Raw genomic sequence first — 26856 nt, forward strand, 5'->3', positions numbered from 1 at the left:
TAAAGATGTAATATAAAAAATTGGAACTGTATTCGTCAGAACAGATGTTCATTACTGCTATTTTTAATTCCAGATAGGTGCTGAAAGGGATACTTGTGATCCTGTGCATTACTTTCAGTGCCGAAGAGAGGGATGCGAAGTGTTAATTGTAGTCCTGTACAAGGGAAGCACGAAAAGACATACGTGCAGAAGTGTTACCCACACGACGTTAACAACAATTTCGAACATCGATAAAGAATCATTCTGGTACAGGTGTATGCAAATGTGTGCTCTGGATCTACGGCCCTTCAACATTGTAACATTGTTATGGGGGAAGGGTTTATTAGCATTCCACAAAGACTAATCGGTATTGGTGCCAAGTACGGGACAGTTAGAACACAACAGATTTTGCTTTATCCGAGAACCGTTTCTCGATGTATACAAGATATTGCCGATAAAATGAGAAGTGAGACCGCACAATAACCCTGAAAGAGTGGTTCGGTGTGGGGCGGCGGAGGGCCGAAGTGGACTGCGGTAGTCGTCGTGGGGCTGTGGACCACTGCGGCTGCGGCGGGGACGGAGCCTCTCCGTCGTTTCTAGGCCCCCGGTTAGCATACAACATAAAGAATGTTATTTCTTTCATTAAGCAGCCATGAAATGAATTCGTAAATTCAGTTTGATCATAACAGAGAAAAACTTCCCTTCTTGGCACATGCCCAGGGAACAAATCGTGTGACCATTTCCTTCTTCTATTATGTTTGTAAACAAGGAAGCACTAAAATGCAAAGGTCAAAATATTACGAAGATGGGGTGTACACATCATATGTGCAGTTTTATCGCAGGCCTCTGATTAATAAACTTGGCCGATATCCCTTGCGCTCGCGAGCGCCTGTGCTCCAGCCTCACTCCCGAGCAGCTGCCATTCTCGCGAATAGCGACCGAGCTTGATGCGAGTACTGACCGACTCTAGTATACACATGGGTGAAGCGAGTGTAGACTTGAATTTACCTCTCGGCCCATGAAAATAGTGTCGGACGCTTCCGATCTCTTATCGTGTGCTCCGATAAAAGCTTTGTCGGACTTTCAACTGCTCCTTGCCCCATTTTCATCCAGACAATTGATACCCAGGACCCAATAATTTGAATCTATATGCCTTATCTATGATACAGTGATACAATCATGTCGGAATATAACTGGCCTAAGCAGGCCTTTAGTGCCATGAGCAACATGGACATCCCAAACACACAACGTAGTTTACGAATAATACGAGGGCTGTTCAATAAGTAATGCAACACATTTTTTTTTTCTGAAACAGGGGTTGTTTTATTCAGCATTGAAATACACCAGGTTATTCTCCAATCTTTTAGCTACACAACACTATTTTTCAACGTAATCTCCATTCAATGCTACGGCCTTACGCCACCTTGAAATGAGGGCCTGTATGCCTGCACGGTACCATTCCACTGGTCGATGTCGGAGCCAACGTCGTACTGCATCAATAACTTCTTCATCATCCGCGTAGTGCCTCCCACGGATTGCGTCCTTCATTGGGCCAAACATATGGAAATCCGACGGTGCGAGATCGGGGCTGTAGGGTGCATGAGGAAGAACAGTCCACTGACGTTTTGTGAGCTCCTCTCGGGTGCGAAGACTTGTGTGAGGTCTTGCGTTGTCATGAAGAAGGAGAAGTTCGTTCAGATTTTTGTGCCTACGAACACGCTGAAGTCATTTCTTCAGTTTCTGAAGAATAGCACAATACACTTCAGAGTTGATCGTTTGAACATGGGGAAGGACATCGAACAGAATAACCCCTTCAGCGTCCCAGAAGACTGTAACCATGACTTTACCAGCTGAGGGTATGGCTTTAAACTTTTTCTTGGTAGGGGAGTGGGTGTGGCGCCACTCCATTGATTGCCGTTTTGTTTCAGGTTCGAAGTGATGAACCCATGTTTCATCGCCTGTAACAATCTTTGACAAGAAATTGTCACCCTCAGCCACATGACGAGCAAGCAATTCCGCACAGATGGTTCTCCTTTGCTCTTTATGGTGTTCGGTTAGACAACGAGGGACCCAGCGGGAACAAACCTTTGAATATCCCAACCGGTGAACAATTGTGACAGTACTACCAACAGAGATATCAAGTTGAGCACTGAGTTGTTTGATGGTGATCCGTCGATCATCTCGAACGAGTGTGTTCGCACGCTCCGCCATTGCAGGAGTCACAGCTGTGCACGGCCGGCCCGCACGCGGGAGATCAGACAGTCTTGCTTGGCCTTGCGGCGATGATGACACACGCTTTGCCCAACGACTCACCGTGCTTTTGTCCACTGCCAGATCTCCGTAGACATTCTGCAAGCGCCTATGAATATCTGAGATGCCCTGGTTTTCCGCCAAAAGAAACTCGATCACTGCCCGTTGTTTGCAACGCAGATCCGTTACAGACGCCATTTTAACAGCTCCGTACAGCGCTGCCACCTTTCGGAAGTCAATGAAACTACACGAGACGAAGCGGGAATGTTTGAAAATATTCCACAAGAAATTTCCAGTTTTTTCAACCAAAATTGGCCGAGAAAAAAATGTGTTGCATTACTTATTGAACTGCCCTCGTACATAAGTCACGCGACGTTTTAGCAAAAAGGATACAGTTTCTAAAAGTTCTAGAAGCCACCCATCATCCTCTATTGATACTGCATATTTTGACACTTCCCATTTAACAGGGGAGCTGTCAAACTCATAGTGTAGGCAAATGACAAGGAGAACTAAACCAAACAGTATTTCATGCAATCTGTCTTAGCCGTTGTAGTATTTCAAGCAGTCATACCTTATACTACTCGTGATTTTTATGGGGTAGACTGTGTTGTTAAAAATCTAAGATTTCGTCATTATTTGCTGGCAGCTAACGTTGAATTTATCTTTCGCAAGAAAATATCTCCCAGTGGTACATACGAATATAATGTACCGGTATACGAAACGATATTTATCATAAAATGGCCCTGGACGCAGACACGTGAATATTGTTTAAGCAGTGGATACCCTGCATCTGCGATCCTGACAACGATGTATGGCGTTTCGACAACCTCTCATGGGTTCCATCTTGTTACTGTTTTTGCAGTGCCCTGATCCCAAAGCAACGTCGGACAGAGGCAATTTCATCAGGGCCAGATGTTGCGCCTGTTTGTCTAGCAGTAGTTCATCTGCACATAAACTGAAAGGTCGTGGTGACGAATCCCTGTCGACCCCCAGACTTCTTTAGCACATTTTTAAACTACCGGCCACTTCTTAGTGATGTGAATATTTGCCAAAAACGAAACATAGTTAGGATCCCATGTTAACCTGTAGGTTCCCTTTCCCCAGTTGGATAACTGGGACAGCTTAGAGACGCGCAAGTACCCAAAGTGGCGTCTAATTGAAAGACTTACACCAGGACATTTGGCCACAATATCACGGCCAGACTGTAAGACTTATTTGGTGGTTTATAAGTAGGGTAGCGGTGTGTGTTGAAGGGCAGGGGCAAGAGTGACAGGGACTATGCACGCCTGGTGATAACACTCTAAACGGTAAGTAGTAGTTAAGTGCCACTTCTAGCCAAGATAACGATCTTATCTCATGACCACTGATAAGAACTTCCGGTATCAGGTTACACAATTGTAATAGTTATATCCATATAGGTAAGAAAAGTCTACAAATGCTAGAAACGTAGGTTTGTCCTTCCTTAATCTAGCTTCTACGATAAGTCGTAGGGTCAGTATTGCTTCACGTGTTCCAACATTTCTGCGGAATCCAAACTGATCTTCCCCGAGGTCGGCTTCTACTAGTTTTTCCATTCGTCTGTCAAGAATTCTCGTTAGTATTTTGCAGCGGTGACTTATTAAACTGATAGTTCGGTAATTTTCACATTTGTCAACACTTGCTTTCTTTGGGATTGGATTTATTATATTCTTCTTGAAGCCTGAGGGTATTTCGCCTGTTTCATACATCTTGCTCACCAGATGGTAGAGTTTTGTCAGGACTGGCTCTCCCAAGGCCGTCAGTAGTTCTAATGGAATGTTGTCTACTCCGGGGGCCTTGTTTCTACTCAGGTCTTTCAGTGCTCTGTCAAACTCATCACGCAGTATCATATCTCCCATTTCGTCTTCATCTACATCCTCTTCCATTTCCATAATATGGTCCTCAAGTACGTCGCCCTTGTATACACACTCTATATACTCCTTCCACCATTCTGCTATCCCTTCTTTGCTTATAACTAGGTTTCCATCTGAGCTCTTGACATTCATACAAGTGGTTCTCTTTTCTCCAAAGGTCTCTTTAATTTTCCTGTATGCAGTATCTATCTTACCCCTAGTGATTTATGCCTCTATATCCTTACATTTGTCCTCTAGCCATCCCTGCTTAGCCATCTTGCACTTTCTGTCGATCTCATTTTTGAGACGTTTCTATTCCTTTTTGCCTGCTTCATTTACTCCTTTTTTATATTTTCTTCTTTCATCAATTAAATTCAATATATCTTGTGTTACCCAAGGATTTCTACCAGCTCTCGTCTTTTTACCTACTTGATCTTCTGCGCCCTTCACTATTTGATCTCTCAAAGCTACCCATTGTTCTTCTACTGTATTTCTTTCCGCCATTCTTGTCAATCGTTCCTTAATGCTCTGCCTGAAACTCTCTACAACCTCTGGTTCTGTCAGTTTATTCAGGTCCCATCTCCTTAAATTCCCACCTTTTTGCACTTTCTTCAGTTTTAATCTACAGTTCATAACCAATAGATAGTGGTCAGCGTCCACATCTACCAGTGGAAATGTCTTACAGTTTAAAACCTGGTTCCAAAGACTCTGTCTTACCATTATATAATCTATCTGAAACCATCCAGTATCTCCAGGCCTCTCCATGTATACAACCTTCTTACATGGTTCTTGAATCAAGTGTTAGCTATGTTTAAGTTATGCTCTGTCCAAAATTCTACCAGGCTGCTTCCTCTTTCATTCCTTACCCCCATTCCATATTCACCTTCTACGTTACCTTCTCTTCCTTTTCCTGCTATCGAATTCCAGTCACCCATGACTGCTAAATTTTCATCTTCCTTCACTATCTGAATAATTTCTTTTATCTCATCACACATGTCATCAATCTCTTCGTTATCTGCGGAGCTAGTTGGCATATAAACTTGTACTACTTTGGTAGGCGTGGGCTTCGTATCTATCTTGGCCAAAATAATGCGTTCACTATGATGTTTGTAGTAGCTTACCCGCATTCCTATTTTTTACTCATTATTAAACCTACTCCTGCGTTACCCCTATTTTGTATTTATAACCCTGTATTCACCTGACCAGAAATCTTGTTCCTCCGCTCACGGAACTCCATCAATTTCCACTACATCTAATTTTAACGTATCCATTTCCCTTTTTAAATTTTCTAACCTACCTTCCCGATTAAGGGATCTGACATTCCACGCTTCGATCCATAGAACGCCAGTTTTCTTTCCCCTGATAACGACGTCCTCCTGAGTAGTGCCCGCCCGGAAATCCGAATGGGGGACTATTTTACCTCTGGGATATTTTATTCAAGAGGACGCCATCATCATTTAACCATACAGAAAAGCTGTATGCCCTCGGGAAAAATTACGGCTGTAGTTTTCCCTTGCTTTCAGCCGCTCGCAGTACCAGCACAATAAGGCAATTTTGGTTAGTGTTGCAAGGCCAGATCAATCAATCATCCAGACTGTTACCCCTGCAACTACTGAAAGGGCTGCTGCTCCTCTTCAGGAACCACACGTTGTCTGGCCTCTCAACAGATACCCCTCCATTGTGGTTGCACCTACGGTACAGCTATCTGTATCACTGAGGCACGCAAGCGCCCCCCCCCCCCCTCACCCTCCCCCACACACACCAACTGCAAGGTCCATGCTTCATGGGGTATAATGAGGTATATAAACTTGTATTTCTGTGGTGGGTATGCTTTTCGTAGTAACTTACTTGCATTCCTATTTCCTTATTCATTATTAAACCTACTCCTACATTATTCCTATTTGGTTTTGTATTTATAGCCCTGTAATCACCTGGCCAGAAGTCCTGTTCCTTCTGCCACCAAACTTCACCATTTCCCACTATATCTAACTTAATGCTGTCCATTTCCCTGTTTCAGTTTTGCAACCTACTTGCCCGACTGAGGGATTTCTCCTCCTTAAACTAATTAAAACGCATCACAGTTGTTTTTTCTGTTCTCACACTGGCGCCCTACATTTGCTTCAGTCTTATTTCAAACTATAGCCAGCTTTTGGTTTAATAGCAGAAAAAGAAACCAATACTTCTTCTGTAGTGTGTTTTACAGCGCAGTGGGAACATTGCCTACCACAGTATCGTACCAAAGTGGTCACACAAATCATTTTGAACTTTTTGCCTCAAATTCTCTGCAAATTGTGATTTTTAGTCTTTAATAACACATTTCTTCACGTTTTCAGAACGTCAAGAAAGACTGAAAATCACAATTCGCTGAGAATTTGAGGTGCCACTTTGGTACGATGCTGTGGTAGGCAATGTTCCCACTATCAATTAAAAGTTTTTGAAATCTACCAGTCGTGAGAGATGTTACGACTTGGGAACTGTGACACTTCAGGGTGGTCAGAAGAAATCGAAGTTAACAAATTCCAAGAAAATGAGTATGGCATGTTCATTTCAAATTTATGGTGTTATCACTTGCCTCATTGAGGTTAATACCCAGAAAAACTACGATTTTTACCAAAAAATTCTCGTTTTCCTCCAGAAAATGGGAATCATACGTTCTAAAAACATAGAAAGTTTTGTTGCATTGAAGCTTTATTCGCAGTACTTGTTTACTAAAACTTAAAGATTTAGTGGTACTTAACAAGTTTTTAGGTGAAGTCTCAGTGCGTATCCTCAAACTGACTTTTTATACAAAGTGGCAAAACCATCAAAACATTCGATTGTATGTACTTCCCCAGTATAATTATTTCCTTTTTATTTTGTTCATAAAAAAGTTTAGTAATTGTTTTCAAAAGGTAATATAACAAAACCTAAACTGAAAATGAAGGAATCAGAGAAACTAAAAGTATGGTATGTGAAAAACTTATAAAAGACTGTGTTTTAATTCATCTTTATTGATTACCTTATAACATTATAAAATATGCATTTTATTAAGTTAATGTTAGGTAGAAAGTTTTTGTTTCCATTCAGATACAACTTGGAAAAAGAATTGCATTGTTCTTTGTCTTGCATTATACAGTGATTGTAGCCTTGAAATAATATATATTATTAAAAGCATGTCACTAAATTAATATTATATAAAATATTGAGACTAACCTGATAATGACGTCGGTGAGATGACTTTTTAAAAGTCAGGGAAAAATCTGTCTACATGCAGTCCTTTAAACTTTCAACATTTTCTTAGTTTTTAAATTAGGTTCATTTTCACGCTGTACGCTGAGATCAACAGTCCTGCATTGATTTCAATCCTCTTAAAAGCCTACAGCTCTAAGAAAAAAAAAGTTATCTGTATCTCTACCCAATAAATGATTAACGTCTGTTAGAACGAAGCTTTGAGTATGGGTCATGAGTCGTGCTTGGTTAGCTCAGTCGATACCGGGTGTGAGAAGAGATTGAGATATAGCACATGATGGACTGCTGAGAGACATCATCGGTAATTACAGATTGTTTCACCCTCACTGAACGAGAAGACGACCTGGACATCCCGCCGTCTGGCTGGTGTGGACACCCCCGGAAGAAGATTTAAAAAAAATAAAGATAAAAAAGAGTATTACAAACAAAAACATAACAACAAAAAAATTAAAAAATTTGATAAAAAGTATTGTACCCTTTCTTTTCCCTTTTTTTAAAAAAAAAAAAAAAGATCAGAGGCGTATTTAACTTTTGTTCGTGGGTGGAGCCTGAAGTGATGGCAAACAACTGTCCTAGTTAGCTGTTGGGGCAAAAGTGGCGGTGGCACTAGCTTTGTTTTTGTTTTTGGTTAGAAAGGTTTTTGGGGGTACTATGGGTGATAGAGGCCAACGCCTGAAGTAGAAGAGGTCTTTAAAAAGAAACAAGTAGCGTCTTTGGAAGAGAAGAGTAGCGCCTGCGATTTGTAATAAATAAGAAAAAGTCGGTAGAACACTTGCCCTCGAAAGGCAAAGTTCCCGAGTTGGAATCTCGGTCCGGCACATGGTTTTAACCTGCCAGGAAGTTTCAGAATGAATTTTGCTTTTACATACCTGTCATCACAATAATTTATATCATTTCCTACTTCAAACAGTAATTTTTCAACCAAATGGTTCAAATGGCTCTGAGCACTATGGGACTCAACTTCTCAGGTCATTAGTCCCCTAGAACTTAGAACTACTTAAACCTAACTAACTTAAGGACATCACACACATCCATGCCCGAGGCAGGATTCGAACCTGCGACTATAGCGGTCTCGCGGTTCCAGACTGCAGCGCCTAGAACCGCACGGCCACTTCGGCCGGCTTTTTCAACCAAATTTGTTTTATATTTCCTCCGATCTTGCTTACATAACTCAGTCTGGAATTTTTCCCAAACATTTGACTGAGAAGCAGTTGTTGTACCAATTTCGCAAAATTTCTTATTAGGTTTCTCTTAAAATGCGATGGCGACATGCAAAATACAGATGTTTGTACTCTAATCTTGACTCTACTCTTCTCTTAAGTTGACCAGCATTTCCTGCCATTGTATCTGAAATATTTCCTACATTTTTTATTCGCCATTGTTCAAGTTTTGGTAGTAAAGTTTTTGCCTCATTAATCCTCACACAGTTTACAGAAACTGACTAAAAAAGAAAAGACATTTTAGAAACCAACCCAAAGAGGTCCATGGACTCTCCTATACCTCTTGTTCTTATCTTCTATCTACTAGAAGAAACCTTTCCCGTGGCGCACGATTGTATACACAAAGTTTTAGCAAAGTATCATTCCATCTAGGATAGGTTAGGTTAAGTTAAGGACTACTATCCAACAGACGTCTGTCACATAACGTAGGTTATCTGGGAACAGCGCTCTTGGTTCACACAGCTGCTGAGTACAGAGCTCGGTAATGTTCAAGAGTGGAGATCTTGTTGTTATTTTGTTACGGTATTGTAGGATGTCAAAGGTCGGCTTCGGGTGCTGAAACAAATATACTACTTGACCGAAGTTTTCCGAGTTTTGCCAACCGAGGGCTGAAGCGAGACTGTTTTAGTTGCAGTGCTGGAGGGAAGGTGAAGTACTGTTCGAATTGTGATGGTAAAATTTAGAGAGCCGGTATTTGAAGCTGACTACAGAACGATTCTACTGCCAACAACATACATTTCGTGAAAGGGCCACGAAGACGAGATGATGATGTTTGGTTTGTGGGGCGTTCAAATGCGCGGTAGTCAGCACCCGTACAAAGTCCAAATTTTTGCACAGCCCAATCGCTCCCTGTGAATCTGCAACGTGATACGATGTCTGGGCATTGAATTTACTGAGTGAGGTGGCACAATGGTTAGCACACAGGACTCGCATTCAGGAGAATGACGGTTCAAACCTGTGTCCATCCTTCCTTATTTCGATTTTCTGTGATTTCCCTCAATTGCTTGAGCCAAATGCCAGGATGGTTCCTTTTACAGGGTGGGACCAATGACACAGTCCAACCTAGCCACTGTCACGAATGACGATAATAATGAAATGATGATGACAATACAAACATCCAGTCCCCGGGCAGAGAAAATCCTCAACCCTGCCGGGAATCGAACCCGGGACCCCGTGATCTAGAGGCAACAACGAAGATAAGATACGAGAAATTAGGGTTCAAACGGAGGCATACAGACAGTTATTTTCCCCTCGCTTTATTTGCGAGTCGAGCAGGAATGGAAATGACTAGTACTGGTACAAGGTACCCTCCGCCACGTACCGTACCGTGGCTTGCGGAGTACGTATGTAGATGTAGATGAAGAAAACTCAGTTAATGTTCTTTTTGATTTCTTGGTGTATGCTTACTAATAGCATCTATCTTCGTTCAGATTACAGAGTTTCACAGTAATGTGGGATCTAGTTAATGTTTCACCCTTGCGAAGATGAAATATGAAAAGCGTGATATGGAATCGAAATCATCTATTTCTCCTGAAGACCTCCATATGCGTTATTTATTAGTTAATTTCTTGGACATTCATTCGAATGATGTCGACATTTCTTTATAAATTGTGCAAACATTAGAGGTAACAGGAAATAACTCCGACGATTCCGTGAACTGTGGTTCGAATGATGATTGTTGTGCTATTTAAAGTCTAGAACAAAAGTGGAGTACCTTCCAAACTCTAAGTAAACATGTATAGGGATAGGTTTCAGTGAGAAAGAGAAAGCTATAACGTTTTTAGATAAACGAAGGAAGAAGAGAACGCTTATAAGTAAGTAATGTCCAAAGCCGGTTTCGTTTCGCAAAATAAAATGAAAGAAATACTATTCGAAATATTTAGAACCGCTCGTGAAAGTCACTGAACCGCTACCGAATGAGGTCTACGAGACTGGGCTCTCTGAATTGTAAGTGAAATGAACATTACTGATTTCCTCGTTTCTTCGACCTGTTTAAACAAATTCAGGAAATTATACGAAAAACTGAGTCGTAAAATTATGAAATTTACCTCTAGTAAACGTGTAGAGGAGGCGTAACTGATAGGTAATACTACGGAGAGATTCGTAGCTAAAGTGAAGACGAAGCTACTTGCTATCTCCTCAAACGGTGCGTATAAAGCCAATCAGTCAGGTTTCCTTTCGAGCGACAACAAAGGCAATCGCTTGTACAGTCACTGAATGGAGTGACACATTCGTATACAACGATGCCAGTGATAAGTATCAGTGGATTACTGTTTCTGTAGTTTTATAATTATCTTCAGAAACATCAAGGCTAATTAGGACCCACAGTTAAAAAAAAAAGGACTGTTTCCTTGTAAAAATCTTGTAATCGATGTAGCAAAATCCAGAAAAACGGATGAGAATAATTTTCAGTGTTACATCCAAAACGTCTTCTTACCATTTGCATACAATAAGTCATAGCTTTTGTTGGTCTCTTGGCCTGGACATAACGAAATCTCCCTCGTTAGGACGACGACGACAAGACTGTTAAATAGAATTCTGATTCCACCCGGAACTAATAGTGTGATTCAGCCTCTCGATGAAAATTTTTCAACGGTCTAAAGCAGTTTTCAGTAAATTGTCACGCAAAATAGTTTCCGTTAACTCTTTGTCATTTCAGGTTTATCAGCGGAACACTATTTTTAAACGTCATTCATTTCTCCGTTGTCAGTTTGCATCACCACATTTTAAGAATTTGATCAAGTACACAGCACAATATCTAGAACAACGACCATAAGCATTTCTTACTCAGTTCCAGTTGTGTCTAGATAAAACTAGTATTTACTGTGAAGTGCCTGAAAGCATCAATTTTTACATGAAATGTATTCGCAATTGCGAATACGAACAACCATCAACTGTATAAGGAAATGACAACTATGAAAATTTGCGCAGGACCAGGACACGAACCCTGCGTGCTGGCGAACATCAGTAGATCATTGATATACGTCTTCTCGCTGGTGTGTTGAATAACTGTTGAAGGGATCGAATCTGTAGATTGGAAGAAGGTACAACGTATGTCAACTGCTCATAGCATGGATGATCCAGCTGCGAGGGAGTTGTGGAAAGCACTGCAGAAAATGTTCGAGAAATATTGTTGGTGCTTAAGGTTCTTGACAACTTCTCTTTGTCAGTCGTTAAGATATTGCCAGAAATCGAGGGTTGATTTGTCATGGGCGCCAAACGGGTACTGGGCAGCATTCCCGCTAATCCAAGTCACTGGGTGGGTCCTCATCCATGGGAAATAGTTTTTGTCCAGTAAGAGAAGCATTTGTGCCGTAATGCTGTAAGGGTTCGTGCGTGTGATGAATGCCAACATGTGGCGGACCAACAGACCAAACGCCAAACATCGCTCACTTCGTCGCAGACAAGTCGATGGCCATCGCCCTCGTACGCCACACATGGTACGTAATGGTGATGCCGCCGGATGTATCTGGTGGAGACACGACTGGCATACCTGCTTCCCATTAACCGTCATGTACCAGACAGATTGGACATCTGACGCAAGACTAGGAACATGTACTGCCCACCACATGGCATTCTGCCGAATAAGGGGGCGTTTTTCTTCAGTCGCATTTAGCAGAAGCCGCGATTGCAGAAAAGCATATGCACTATGTTCACCGTTGGTAGACATGGAGGGAGAAGTATGGTCCGGAGGTAGCTTTATTCAAGAAAGAAATATCTCAAGTAGAAAAAGGGCGCTGGGACATGTGGTAGCGGCACTGGGGCAATGAGCGAACACAGGGTAAGGGCCCTCAACAGGGTGACGAGGTGAGTTGGAGTACAGCACCACATTTTGACATGCATGCTTACAAAGAGGGTTGTAGCTCGATGTTGGACATGATGAAGAATGAGGCCTCTTTTGCCCTTGGGAGCGTGAGGGACTCCTAGCTGACTTTAAATAACATGCCTTAACTCACAAAGGAACTCAGTGCACCCAACATGTATCTGGCCATTCACGACAGAATAAGGAAAGTCTGTGCCGGGTGTGGAATTTGCGGCACAACATAAGCGGCAGCATACTAGGTCCATTGCAGCATGTCCAGGGTGTGGAATTTGCGACGCAACATAAGCGACAGCATACTGGGTCCATTGCAGCATGTCCAGGGTTCAGAGTCGATTGTCAAGGAGCCCTGCCTGGATCTGGCGTAATACACTATGTGATCAAAAGTATCCGGACACCCCCAAAAACATATGTTTTTCGTATTAGGGGAATTGTGCTGCCACTTACTGCCAGGTACTCCACATCAGCGAACTCAGTAGTCATTAGATATCGTGAGAGAGCAGAATGGGGCTCTCCACAGAACTTAAGGACTTCGAACGTGGGCAGGTGATTGGGTGTCACTTGTGTCATACGGCTGTACGCGAGAGTTCCACACCCCTAAACATCCCCAGGTCTACTGTTTCCGATGTGTTAATGAAATGGAAATGTGAAGGGACACTCAGCGCAAAAAAGCGTACAGGCCGACCTCGTCTGTTGACTGACAGAGACCGCCGACAGTTGAAGAGGGTCTTTACGTGTAATACGCAAACATCTGACCAGACTATCACACAGGAATTCCAAACTGAATCAGCATTCATTGCAGGTGCTGTGACAGTTAGGCGGGTGGTGAAAAAACGTAGATTTCATGGTCAAGTGGCTGCTAATAAGCCACACATCGCGCCGGTAAATGCCAAACGACGCCTCGCTTGGTGTAAAAAGCGTAAACATTGGACGATTGAACAGTGAAAAACGTTGTGTGGCGGGACTAATCATGGTACACAATGTGGCGATCCGATACCAGGGTGTGGGTGCGGCAAATGCTCAGTGAACTTCAGCTGCCAGTGTGTATGGTGTCAACAGTAAAATTCGGATGCAGTGGTGTTATGGTGTGGTCATGTTTTTCGTGGAAGGGGCTTGCACTCCTTGTTGTTTTGCGTGGCACTATCACAGCACAACCCTACATTGATGTTTTAAGCACCTTCTTGCTTCCCACTGTTGAAGAGCAATTCGGGGATGGCGACTGCATCTTTAGACACGATCGAGCGCCTGTTCATAACGCGTGGCCTGTGGAGGAGTCGTTACACGACAAGAAGATCCCTGTAATGGACGGTCCTGCACAGAATCCTGACCTGAATCCTATAGAACACCTGTGGGGTGTTTTGACGCGCCGAATTCGTGTCAGGCCTCACCGACCGCCATCGATACCTCTCCTCAGTGCAGCACTCCGTGAAGAATGGGTTGCATTCCCCAAGAAACCGTCCAGCACCTGATTGAACATATGCCAGCGACGGTGTAAGTCGTCATCAAGGCTAAGGGTGGGCCAACACCATATTGAATTCCAGCATTATGGATGGAAGGCACCACGAACTTGTAAGTCATTTTCAGCCAGGTGTGCGGATACTTCAGATCACATAGCGTAAGTGCCAAAGATCTGAGATGTCATATCCTGGAGCAAACACATTATTACCACCACGAAACTGTCTGGGAATCCCATATTCTGCATCACTGCTGCCAGATACGAGTGGTCAACCCAATCAAAGGCCTTGCTGAAATCAAGGGAGCCAAAGACCCCTAATCATGCGCCGTGTCCACGCAAGAGACCACGAAACTGTCTGGGAATCCCATATTCTGCATCACTGCTGCCAGATAGGAGTGGTCAACCCAATCAATGGTTCGTTGGTCTGGCGGAAGGGACCAAATATCGAGGTCATCGGTCCCACCCTGTAAAAGGAACCATCCTGGCATTTGCCTCAAGCAGTTGAGGGAAATCACAGAAAATCCAAATCAGGAATGATGGACACAGGTTTGAACCGTCATCCTCCAGAATGCGAGTCCTGTATGCTAACCATTGTGCCACCTCACTCAGTAAATTCAATGCCCAGACATCGTATCATGTTGCAGACTCACAGGGAGCGATGCATTCATCAGGTAGCCCACATCTTATAGCCAGTGCGTGAGATTTGCAAATGTTAATATCACTGCCTAAAGCAACGCTGTAGAACACCACCCTCGCCCACACTGCTAGAACATAATTACTGTTGCACAGGAGTAGGACCATGTCATCTGTGTAGGCCATGCAACAAAAAGTCTGGCCGCCAACAGTGACTGCCGGTGAGGCATTGGCGAAGGCTGCTAGGTAACGGTTCCATGGTGAGAGTGTACAGGTTAGCAGAGAGAGAGAGCATTCCTGCAACACTGATTGGTGTACCAGGATGGGCAGCGTAAGATGATTATTGTACAAGATCTAAGATGCCATATCCTGGAGCAGACACATTATTACCACTACGAAACTGTCTGGGAATCCCATATTCTGCATCACTGCTGCCAGATAGGAGTGGGCAACCCAAACAAAGGCCTTGCTGAAATCAAGGGAGCCAAAGACCCCTATCATGCGCCGTGTCCACGCAAGAGTGGTCATGTCATGGTGCCAACATAACACAGTCCAGATTTTGTGATCACCTCCTAAAGATGCCTGATCGTGGGAGACCACAAAGGAGGTGACTCTTCAAACGTGAGCTGGCTAAAGCTCAGTAAAGAGCTTCATATTAGAGTTCGGGAGCGACAGGGGACAATAGGCACTGATACAGGTTCCACCATTTGGTTTATGGACAGGAACAAGCAACCCTTCGAGAAAGACACCCAGAGGCTGTATTGAAAGGGACATCAAGTCATGGTCTACATCTGTCCAGGCTGGCATTAGTAACTGGCGGTAGATCCTGTGGAGCACTAATAGGAGGCGAATGTAGGAGTCACACTTTGAATTTCCAGGGACCTTGCACGATCCATACCATCTGGCAGCACAAGGTAACAGTGCTCATACAGGCTGCATGATCAGGAAAACCAACAGCCATATTACAGCTGCCCATATGCCCCAAACAATGGAGCATGAGAGATAGACACGGTCTTTGCGGCTGGAGGAATGGCTGGTATAGTGTGTGAAACCCTTCCTATCGCCATGTACATGCTTCCACATGTCCTCAAGTCATTGGTTGGTGATGATAGTGAAGAGTGCTGCACATGGAGCATAGTGTGGCAGTTGGTGCTTTAGCTTTGGGGTTGAATTAAAATCCCCATCAAAAATTAAGGCATTCTGATGTCCCATAAGGAGGGGTGTGACCATATCCATGAAGAATTCGGACTGTTTACAGTGACGGCCCGATCCAGGAGGGCATGTAGATGGTTATGATTCTGACATCATGGAGTACCATAACTGTTGCGTCAAGCAGAAATGCAAAGTCTTCCGAAATTAAGCCATTTTGGAGAAGGATTTCCATGCCACAGCCAGTGGCGAACATGTGAGCAGTGTATCTGAAAGGGCCAATGAAATCCACAGCATAAGCCTTCTGTAAGAAGGCTATGTCTATAGCTGCTGCACTCAGCGTATCTTGCAACATCGTCAGTTTATGGTACACACAGATATTATTGACATTGGGAGTAGCCATTTGGCACCGTTGGGTCTCCAGGTCCACTAGTAAAGTGACGTCCTCTCTGCCAGCAGCCATCCATGGATGAACAGCCACAGCATGTGTTGTTTATCAGTCAGTGTGACAGTGCTGTGCCCAACACCTCCATTGGAACACTCCCTTCCGTGGCACCAGGCAGTAGCACTGTGTCATTCTGTACCTCATCTGCCCATGAGCCCATCAGTACAGATGTGGTGTCCTTTTTGGGTCATCCCTTGTGCATGTAGGTGGGATTCCACTCAAGATGCAAACAGGAGGGCTCAGCATCGCTCTGTCACTACAGCATAAAACAGTGTTTGGGTGAGATGGTGGAACAATACCGTCAAACATCTTAGCATCAGAGGACATGACATTATCGGACATTTAGTCATCATCATGTGGCCCAATTCATTGACGGTAGTCATCTGAGGATCCATGGTGCCACTCTGGGCACTTCCATGATAAGCTTTCATGCTTACATGCTGTTCGGAATCGTAATGGTAGCGGCTGTCCATTGCCTCCTTGCCATAGGACGAAGGCAGAAGCCAATACCATTCCAGGCACTACTTCGACTCTATGTCATGGTCATTGGTGCTAGGCCTTTGGTTGCAGTGATGTGACTTGTACCAGATCTATCTTTGTGACAGCAGTCATTGTCTGTGATGGGTCACGTGGGTCTTGCAGAAGATCAGCATTTGGTACAGTGACTACATCTTAGGAGATAGGAAGGACAGTGGATGGTGCAGTGGGGGTATTTTCATTAAATGGTGTCTGTTAAAGAGAGTTTTTGTTGACATGTCCTTCCTGGCTGCAGCCAGCACAGGTACAGGGCTGCCCGTCATACATGATGATGGCCTTGCATCCACCTACAACCTAGTATTACGGCACATACTTCACCAGTTCAGTTTTCAGTTGTGGATGCCATTGACAACAAGGGTATATCGTATTCATAATCTATGGAGTAAGTGTTAATGTATGTATGCACCTTTATGTACGTATGACTCACAGCCTGACCCAAACTGCTATACATCGTCATTCCTGCATCACAACCAATACTTGTACACACATTATGTAATTCTTGAATAGGGGAGGACATTTTAATTGAAAGTCTCTGCCTGGTATGGCCATATAAATATGATATTGCAGTGCCTGAATTTTTAACAAGAGTGTTGTAGGTTTCCTTCTGACATACATGCATGCCAGCTGAAATTTTCATTGCTGGTATTCCCTTATACAGCTGGTGATACTTCGTATTCAAATAAGTGAACACGTTGCATGATTTTCGTGCATGTGTGTCTGAAGCAAATTGCATCATTCTTCTTAATCAACATAGGGACTGAAATATTGCTTTCATTTTTCTTTTATCAGGTTTGCTTCATGCAATGAAAATGTTTGTGTCCCTCATCCAATAGTCATTTTGCATTTTTGTAATGACTGCAGGGAATTAATGAAGAAAGTAGCTTCATTGTCAGAAAAATATACATATTTCAAAATTATCATAAGATCAGGACTGCAGGAATAGTTATAAAATATTTAATGTTGACAAATTAAAGTCCCGATTGATGGAAGTCGTCTGTAATGTAACATCATACAATGCCTTTATATTCTTTCCTTTGATAGTCTCTTGTGTAACAATTACATTTTCCACAGTTTAGTTGTCGATATGAACTGCAAGTTATCCAAAAAATTAATGATGTGAGACAGTTTCAGTATGATTAAGTGCTTAAAATTCGCGTGTGTGTGCATTCGACTTCATGGTACAAGGTGCCAATTCAGCAGTAGGCAGGAAAGGCTATACAAACCACTGTTGTAAGTGATTCTTCATGCAGCAAAATGAGTAATTTTAACATAAAAAAATATTTGCTGTGTGCCATCACAGCTAAAATTTTGACAGGTGTTTCTTTCAGTGCATCCCTCCTATGTGAAAATTTCCAAAACATGGATCAAATGGCTCTAAGCACTATGGGACTTAACATCTGAGGTCATCAGTCCCCTAGACTTAGAACTACTTAAACCTAACTAACCTAAGGACAACACACACATCCATGCCCGAGGCAGGATTCGAACTTGCGACTGTAGCAACAGTGGAGTTCTCGAATGAAGCGCCTAGAACCACTCTGCCACAGCGGCCGCCTGAAAATTTCCTGGTTAGGTGTAGACTGACAACCTTGCCAGTTTTACCTTCACACAGAAATCTCTATAGCCAGAAAAAATGATTGCATTACTAAAAAATTTCAAATTGTAGCATTGCTCCCAGTATATTTTCTAATATCCTGCTAAGCAACATTTCTCAGGAAATTGATACACAGTTGCTTTTGCATAAATCACATCACATGAAACTATGCCAGATCATTAAATATGTTATGGTCTGAAAAATAATAAGAAGAAGAAGAAGGAAAAGAAGCTAAAGAATGCCTGTGGTTTACAGAATATGGTAACAGGAACAAAAGAGAGGCAAAAACAAAATACCAGTTGTTGAGTGAATACAATTTTTTTTGAATATTAAGTAAGTGTTTGCTTTTCTATCTTATTACCATATTGTGCCATGTATCAACGAAGAATTTATTTGAGATTAAAATAAAATTTATGTTCTTAATTTAACTGTCACTATAAATACAAATATTAGAAATACATATGACTGCAGTGGAACCAAAATTGTTCTCTAGTTGATTAATAATTTATGAAATGAAATGCTCAATTTCTTAAAGCACCCTAATTTATGTATAAATGTAGATATCTTTCAGATGGAATGAAACATTTCATTTCACTGCATTATACCATTTACTTTACCATAGGAGCAAGTAATTTTTATATCATACTATTTTTTTTACAAATCTAAATTTTCTTTTCAGTGACAATTTGCAGTTTGGTCTGAACTTTGCTCGGAGATTTGTTGATGCAGCAGAGAAGGTGAAGCCACCCACTACCAAAAATAAAAGAGCATGGAGCATAAGAACAAAGATGAACCTGCATAACAATGAAGCTGGAAGGCAGGTAAATAAGCTATAGTTTGAAGCATTATCAGTTGTCATCCATAGTTCTGTCAAAATGCCAAAGAATTAGACATTAAAAATACACAATTAAATAATTTTGGAAAATTTGCTTCTTACATATGCTTTTTTTGTTTTGTATCGGTTTTAGGGCGCAAAACTGCTATGGTCATTTGCGCCCGCTTACATATGCTGTACCAAGTAGTGAACTTATACATGAAAATGAAGATATCCTTTCATTTTCACTTGTAAGTCCCCCTTTCACTTCCCATCTCTCCCTCTCTCTCTCTCTCTCTCTCTCTCTCTCTCTCTCTCTCTCTCTCTCTCTCTCTCTCATCAGGGTGATGTCGCATGGCACCACGCTTTTGCACATTTACAGAGTTACAGAGGAAAGTTGTAGGCACCTTTGAGCCAAATTTCAAACTTCTGCATTGCAGTTGGAGACAATTACTGGGTTTGGAAAGGTGACCTTTTAATTCTGTTTTGAAGTGTATGTGTCTGCATGTGTTGATCCTAGATACTAGCTTAGAAGGAAAAAATACATAACCTGTTAGGACATCCTAACTCTCTGTGTGTGTCTATTTTAGAGTTACAACCTCTTTGATGATACTGGCATATCCTGGGTGAAATACAGACAATATTATAAGTGAAGGTAGCTACTTTCCATATAGGGAAAGAACTGGAGTACAGTCGTTCAGATATTGAATCTGTGTTTTCTTATGAAGCATACAGACACACACATGCAAACACAGTGACATTGTTCTGATGCTACAGCCCAACTAGATAGAGCTGGAAAGCTGGACACAGTGGATACAGGAAGCTGGAGGGGCATAGTGAATAGGAATGTTAAGAAGCACATAGTGAAATAGGCAGCTGGTAGAGAATGCAGGGGGGTGGGGGGGGGGGGGGGGGGTAGGAGAAAGGTTCAAGTAGGATCAGATAATGGAAGAGGTAGAACACTGTGGTAACAGTGGGTAACAGTGTAGGAAAAGAATCATGGATATAAAGACTTATGAATCAAAATAAAGTGGGAGAGGCACAGTGACATATGGAAGAATAAGAATTTAGTAGTTGAAGGGGAACAGAAAGTAGTAGTAGCAGGGGCAGAGCTGGCTGAAAAGCAGGGGCTAGCAGAAACGGATACAAGTGTGGACTGTAGAACCCAAGTGAGAGAAGGCAGTTACCTACCCAATTCCAGGAAGCTGATTTTAAGTGAAGAGGCTCCACATGGTATGGGGTGTGAAGTAGTGATTGATGTGGACAATTTTGTGTTCAATGTCATTCTGCCTTCAAATTGTTGACATGTTTGTGATCATAGTTTGGCAGTGGTCATGTCATCTGGCTGGGCAGCTGCTTGGTTGTCGTATCCGCATAAAAGGGTGGGCACAAATTGCAGTGGGATTGGTCTGAGATATGGCTGCACTTACAACTGACTCTTCCCCTGGTAACTTACAACTTTCTCCACTTCCCAAGATTATGCTCCTACCTTCCATTTGCCACTTCCTCCACCTACTCTTTCTTGTTTATCTAACCTGTTCTACTTAACACAATCCCCCATCCCAATCAGATCTCAGTGATGTAGCCTTATGTATCTGTGTTATTTGATGAAGAATTCAAGTTCATAAGCTGGACCACCATGTTATATGTCTTGTTTGTGTGGTTACCTACCACTCAACACATAAACTAAATAGTGAGTGGTTATCTTTATTCATTCTATTGCCAATATTTCTTCTGCTTGGGGCTGTTATGTCGTCCAAAAGTTACACAAGTGTTTATTTTCTGTTTCAGATTTCCTATTATAATTAACATTAAGAAAGCCACTGTTGATCAAAATTTTACAGCAAATAAAGCCAAGATACTGAATAAGGTTTTTAATCATTGATATGTAACAAAACTGTACAGAATCTTTCATCTAAGATAATTCTGTAACACATAAGACACAACACACTTGCAAAACTAGTACTTCTGCTGTTACTATATGTGAAAAATTAATATGCAATGAGACTGTATCACATCATATCCTGCAGAGCACTGCTATAGCCATAGATGTTCACACATCATTTTATACTACTGAAGAAATACAGCAAAAATTAAACTGGGTGCTGTTCAAAACAATAAATTAATGAATGTCTTAAAAAATTAACCCCTGTTCTGGAGTCTCTGTCCTGGTTGAAAGCTCTTTTTGAGTTACAGCATTTTGACGATGTCTATGTGTAGTTTTCTCACAGTAGTTACCAACATTTTCTTAGTTTTCATTTAATTTTTGTTCATGTGGCTCCTGTGAGAGGATTTCAAATTCATGGCCCTCTCAGAGAGTGTTACATGATGCCATAAGAGAAATTTTGTGAAACAAAGTGACACTACTGCAGATATACAATGTCTTACACATTTCAAATACATCTCTGATCTAACTAAATATAGTACTTATTTTTTATGAGACAGAGTGACACTACTGCAGAAATACAGTAGTTAACACATTAATAATGACTGCATAATATAAATAACAGTACTTTGGCATCAAGCTGTCTTTGTGATAACATTATTCCATTTTAATAATTTTCTTCATTTTTTTACATTTTTAATGCTATTATTAGAGAAGTTACAATGCATGTTTCTCACCTCCATAACCACAGAAACAGTAATATAAAATTACTAACACACATCCCTAACAATTGTGTTTCAAAATATCAGAATAAATATCCAGACATCTAACATAATTATATCATGACCTCCCAGACATACAGTACGGTAGTTTTTCTATGGAATTTGCATAAATTGTGTTTTTGGTAGACGGTATTTTGTCTTAGTACAAGTACAAAAGATGAAAAACATTCAGGACAGTACACAAAAGTGATAGCTTGAAGATTTCAGACAGGTCATGTGAACTAAGTGAATAGCAACTCCAAATACATTTGGCTTACATGTCCCAGATCTATGTTGCAGTAACACTGGTACATTAAGAAAAAACATTGAAGGAAAAATTGCTAACTGTGCAAACAAGCATGTCATCCTGCATCACAGCGAGAATTCTCTCTTAACATATTAATGTGCACACAACAAATCATAGCATATTAATCATATTTTATTTCCTGTTATCTTATGACATAAGTCATGACATAACTCATGAAAACCATTCATATTGTTGAACCAGCAATATACTGAATACATAATAACTAATGAAATTTCACACCACATCAGGATTCAAATCCAGATTTCCTGATTTTTGGAAGTACTTACTTTGAAAACAGCCAAGTATCACAAGGTTATTGTTAATAAGTCCAACAAAGAGCCTGTGGCTGGCCTACATGTGTTTGCCTGTGTGACCTGGCATCAGCACATGCAACACTCCACGTCATGCCAACTGACCTTATTAGATGTACCAGTATGTGTAATTACATATATTGATTCAAAGATATGTCCAGTGGTATTAGAAGAACGTCAGTGATTATGGAAATCTGAGTCCGTACTGAAAAAGTGTTCAGGTAGCCTAATGATTAAGGTAACTGCTCATGCGCAGCAGAAAACCTAATTTCAAGTCCTACTGCCTCACAAATTTCCATTTGCCATTATGTGTTCATTAGAATGCAAAAAAGTTCAGAATTGCTGAACCGTTTTCACAGATATCATTTCATGCTGCTGCAGCTTTACTGACTTCATTCCTACTGACTACATTCATTTCATTTCAGTGAATTTAATTCAACTTAAATAAAAAAGTGCTCTTATAAGTGGCATTAACATTTTTCAATGAATATATTCCATGTAATGGTGTCAAATATGTATTGATATCAAGAGCGTACCAAGAAACTGAGGTAAGGAGGAGGAGGAGTGTGAGCCTCATTTTAGTTGCACGGAAGAGGGATGGCTGCAGAAAGTGATACACAATTTTAAAATAAAATAAAAATCTAAGCCATAGGAGAACTGTGTTTACAAACCAGCAAATACACTAATTCCACCACTTCAGTAGCCTATTGCTACTTACTGCCTACCAAACACTTAACTGAGAGAGTTTTGTAAGGGGAGTGAGATTTGTATATATTATTGTGCTGTCAGGCAGGTAACTTTCAGCTGCATTCAGATACACTTGCTATATTCACATTTTATAATATTATTTCACCACTGAATGACAACATAAGTGAAAGCATTATGAATTAAAGGTACAGTGCTACTAGAAACTTGTTGAACCCAGAGTCATTTTCCATTTTTGGTAGCAAGGAGAACAGTGGTGAATGCTGCAGCAGTTTTGCAATTTCACAATAAATGGCTTAGTGGATGTTCTGAGATTCTTCAAACTGAAACTGAACTGATATGTCTTCTGGCTGTGTGTAACAGGGCAAAATGTGAGTTTGGATGTGCAAATATCATAATTTTCTGTGAAAGTGGGTGGAGGTTTGTGGGGAGGGGGTGGGGGGAGGGTGGGGGGGAGTTGCAGCTGCCTTCCTCCTTCTCCCCCTTTGCTGAGTATGTCCTTCAGTGGCATATTCCTTTATGGTTATCTCAAGTCTTACAAACATGTTTATGTTCACAAAATAGACAGGTTTGTTAGGAGATGATATGGCATATATATGTTGTTGAAGTCAGATATTTATGTAGATATTTGAGGGGTCTAGCATGTAGTTTTCATTCTGCAACATCTTGGTTATCTACGGTGAAGTTCTGGACTCTAGGAAGGACAGAAGGTATCATCTACTGTTTTTGAAAAAGCATTTCTCTGCTCACCACAAATACTAATTAAATGATCTGTCACATTCATACAGCTAGTTCTCACGCTCAGATGGCCTTTGAATTTGTTTCCATGAAATTTTCATATCCAACAAAATGCCGTGGTAGAGCACAAGGACAGACTATATTGCAATGACTCTATTTCCAGATATGATTTTCAGCTAACCAAACACCATTGTTCTTGTAGCACTAGTTCCCACCAGCAGGGTTCTGAGAAACTACCAGCAGGGTTCTGAGAAACTGGTATCTGGGGGAAGAATCCATATAGGCGATGACTGCCATGTTGTTGAGTACACTCTGCAAACGGATCTTGTGTGTTGCTGGTATACACCCTCTGCCTATGACCATTCATCCTGACTGATAACTGGGTGGTAGTCATGCCAATGTAAGGTTTACATAATAGCTGGTATATGATGTACCATTTCACTGGTGGCTCTCTCTTTGATCGTATATGTTTTGCCAGTTACAGGGCTGGAGTAGGTGGTGATAGGAGGGTGCATAGGGCAAGTCTTGCTGTGGGGATGGTCACAGGGATAGGAGCCATGGTTAAGGATATGGGTGCAGAAGGAGTATAGGGCCTCACAAGGATATTGCACAGATTGGGAGAGCAATGAAAAGCTATTCTAGGTGTGCTGGGAAAAATCTCAGACAGAATGGGTCTCACTTCAGTGCCTGATTTTAAGAAGTAATGGCCTTGTTGAAGTAGCTCATTAATACATTCAAGACTATAATAAAACTGAGTGACAAGTGGTGTGTTGTGAAGTTGTTTTTTGGAGGGATCAGCAGTACTAGGGTTGAATGTGATGGCCCAGATAATCTGCTTTTAAACTAGGCTGTTGGAATATTTATGTCCAGTAAAGGCTGAGGTGAGAGTGGTGGTGTACTGATGTAAAGAGTCTGCATCTGAAAAATATGTTTGCCTCGAATTCCAAAATTGTATGGGAAAGAATGTTTTACATGGAAAGGATGACAACTGTCATAATGTAACTACTGTTGTTTGTTAGTAGGTTTAATGTAGACAGAAGTGTGTACCTTGCCTTCAGAGGATGAGATCAACACGAAGGAAATTATTTGTATTACTCATGGGTATCACTTTCAGCCTTAAACCTGCATTTAACCATGCTGCTTTGGTGAAGGACCTACTTTCCTTTACAAGTAATGTCAACTGGAAGTATCACTTTGCAAGACAATCACAAAACCTTTTCAACAGCAAACCTGACATTGAATCTTGCCTTGAACAGTTATGAACATGATCCCATCTTGATCCACCACCACTGCCTCAAAATCATACCTTAAAAGCCCTCCAAGAATTCCTCACACCCAACAATGCTTCACAACCCTTCCTCAGGTCCCTACTTGATGACCCTAATCTGTCCACTGTAGAACTCCAGGCTCTACATTCCCTAAAACCTGATGACTCCATCATTATCTTCCCAACAGACAAATGATCTACCACTGTGGTGCTTGACTGACAGGAGTATGTTAGTGAAGGTCTGCACCACAGCTGTCTGACACCTGTACATGCAGCATCTGGCATCAAGAATCCATCCCTGTGATTCAAATTGTCATGCAGACTTTCCTAAAAACCTCAGGGCCCTTACGAAGACTTACACCTCAATCCATAGAACTTCTTACCCCACCCAAACCACACCCCCCCTACTTTTATCTTCTTTCTAAGATCCACAATCCCAATATTCCCGGCCATCTTACATTTGCTGGCTTCAAAGCACCCACTGAATGTATATCTGCCTTAGTTGATCAACACCTGCAACTCATAGTACAAAGACTTCCCTGATATTTTAAAGATACCAACCATTTCCTACATCATCTGAAATCTCTGCCTGTCCCACTCTCATCATACACCTTGCTATCTCTCTCTGTACCAATATCACCCGCATATATGATCTGTCTGCTGCTGAACAATCCCTCAGTCAACACCTGGCTGTTTCCAGGCCTATGATATCCTTCTTGCTCACTTTAATCAACTTTATACTTTGCCATCCTTTCCATGACAAATGTTCCCTCCCATACAGCCTTGGCGTTTGAGGCAAACACATCTGTTCAGTTGCAGACCCCTTATAGTAATACACCACCACTCCCACCTCAGCCTTCACAGGATGTAATTATCCCAACAACCTAATTTAAAATGAGATTTCCTAGGCCATCGCATTCAATCCTGGTACTGCTGATCCCTCCAAAAAACACCTTGAGAACACATCACTTGTCACCCAGTATTATCTTGCTCTTGAATGTATTAATCAGCTACTTGGACAAGGCCATGTTTTCCTAAAATCATGCCTGAAATGAGGTCCATTCTGTCTCAGATTTTGCTCAGCACACCTAGAATAGCTTTTTGTTACCCTCCCAATCTCTGCAATATGCTTATCAGACCCTATACCCCTTCAGAACCCATCTCCCTACCCTATAGCAACGACCCTGGTGACTGTTGCAACTGCAAGACTTGCCCTATGCACCCTCTTACCACCACATATTCCACCCCTGTAACTGGCAAAACATATACTGTCAAAAGAAGAGCCACCTGTGAAATGACCCGTGCCATATACCAGCTGTCATGTAAACACTGTTCAGGCTCTTACATTGGTATGACTACCAGCCAGTCAATAGTCAGAGGGTTTATACTAGCAACACACAATATCATGTTGTGGAGCATGCTCTACAACATGACAGTCAGGATCTCAGTGCCTGTTTTACCACATGTGCCCCCAGACAAAAGTTTCTCAGAACTCGGCAGGTGGGAACTAGCACTAGAACATGTCCTTAGTTCTCACCTTCCACCTGGCCTTATTTCATGTAATTCTTTCCATCTCTACATCTTTCATTTTCTGACCTGTCTATTTTTCACTGCCCTCCTCCTGACTCTGTTACACACAAGGCACCCAGTTTTTCACTCTTATTAATTCATGCATGATATTTTAGTAGTAATCTCTGTCTTGAATATTACCCTATCTTCCATATTTAAGCTCTCAGATTTTCAAATCTCATCCAGTGTTGTCCCCAAGAATCAGTCTTTCCTTCTCATGCCACCCAGTAAGTCTCCCCTGATCAGGGTTCTGGGTGACTTTCCTGAACTGTACCCCTTTCCCTATAGCTCTCTAGTCCTTTTCCTCCATCCCTCTT

General features: G+C 41.7%; 1 protein-coding gene across 2 annotated transcripts in view; it reads left to right on the forward strand.

Annotated features, from left to right (window-relative positions):
• The window catches only part of LOC124722496 (protein Wnt-16-like), a 766358-nt gene that overhangs the window by 687760 nt on the left and 51742 nt on the right, over window positions 1-26856 (forward strand). For both annotated transcript variants that reach the window (XM_047247650.1, XM_047247651.1), the window contains exon 4: window positions 18862-19003. In XM_047247650.1, the coding sequence (XP_047103606.1) occupies window positions 18862-19003 (142 nt within the window). The remainder of the gene's footprint in view (window positions 1-18861; window positions 19004-26856) is intronic.

This window comes from Schistocerca piceifrons, chromosome X, assembly GCF_021461385.2.
Source record: "Schistocerca piceifrons isolate TAMUIC-IGC-003096 chromosome X, iqSchPice1.1, whole genome shotgun sequence".
Lineage (NCBI taxonomy): Eukaryota > Metazoa > Arthropoda > Insecta > Orthoptera > Acrididae > Schistocerca > Schistocerca piceifrons.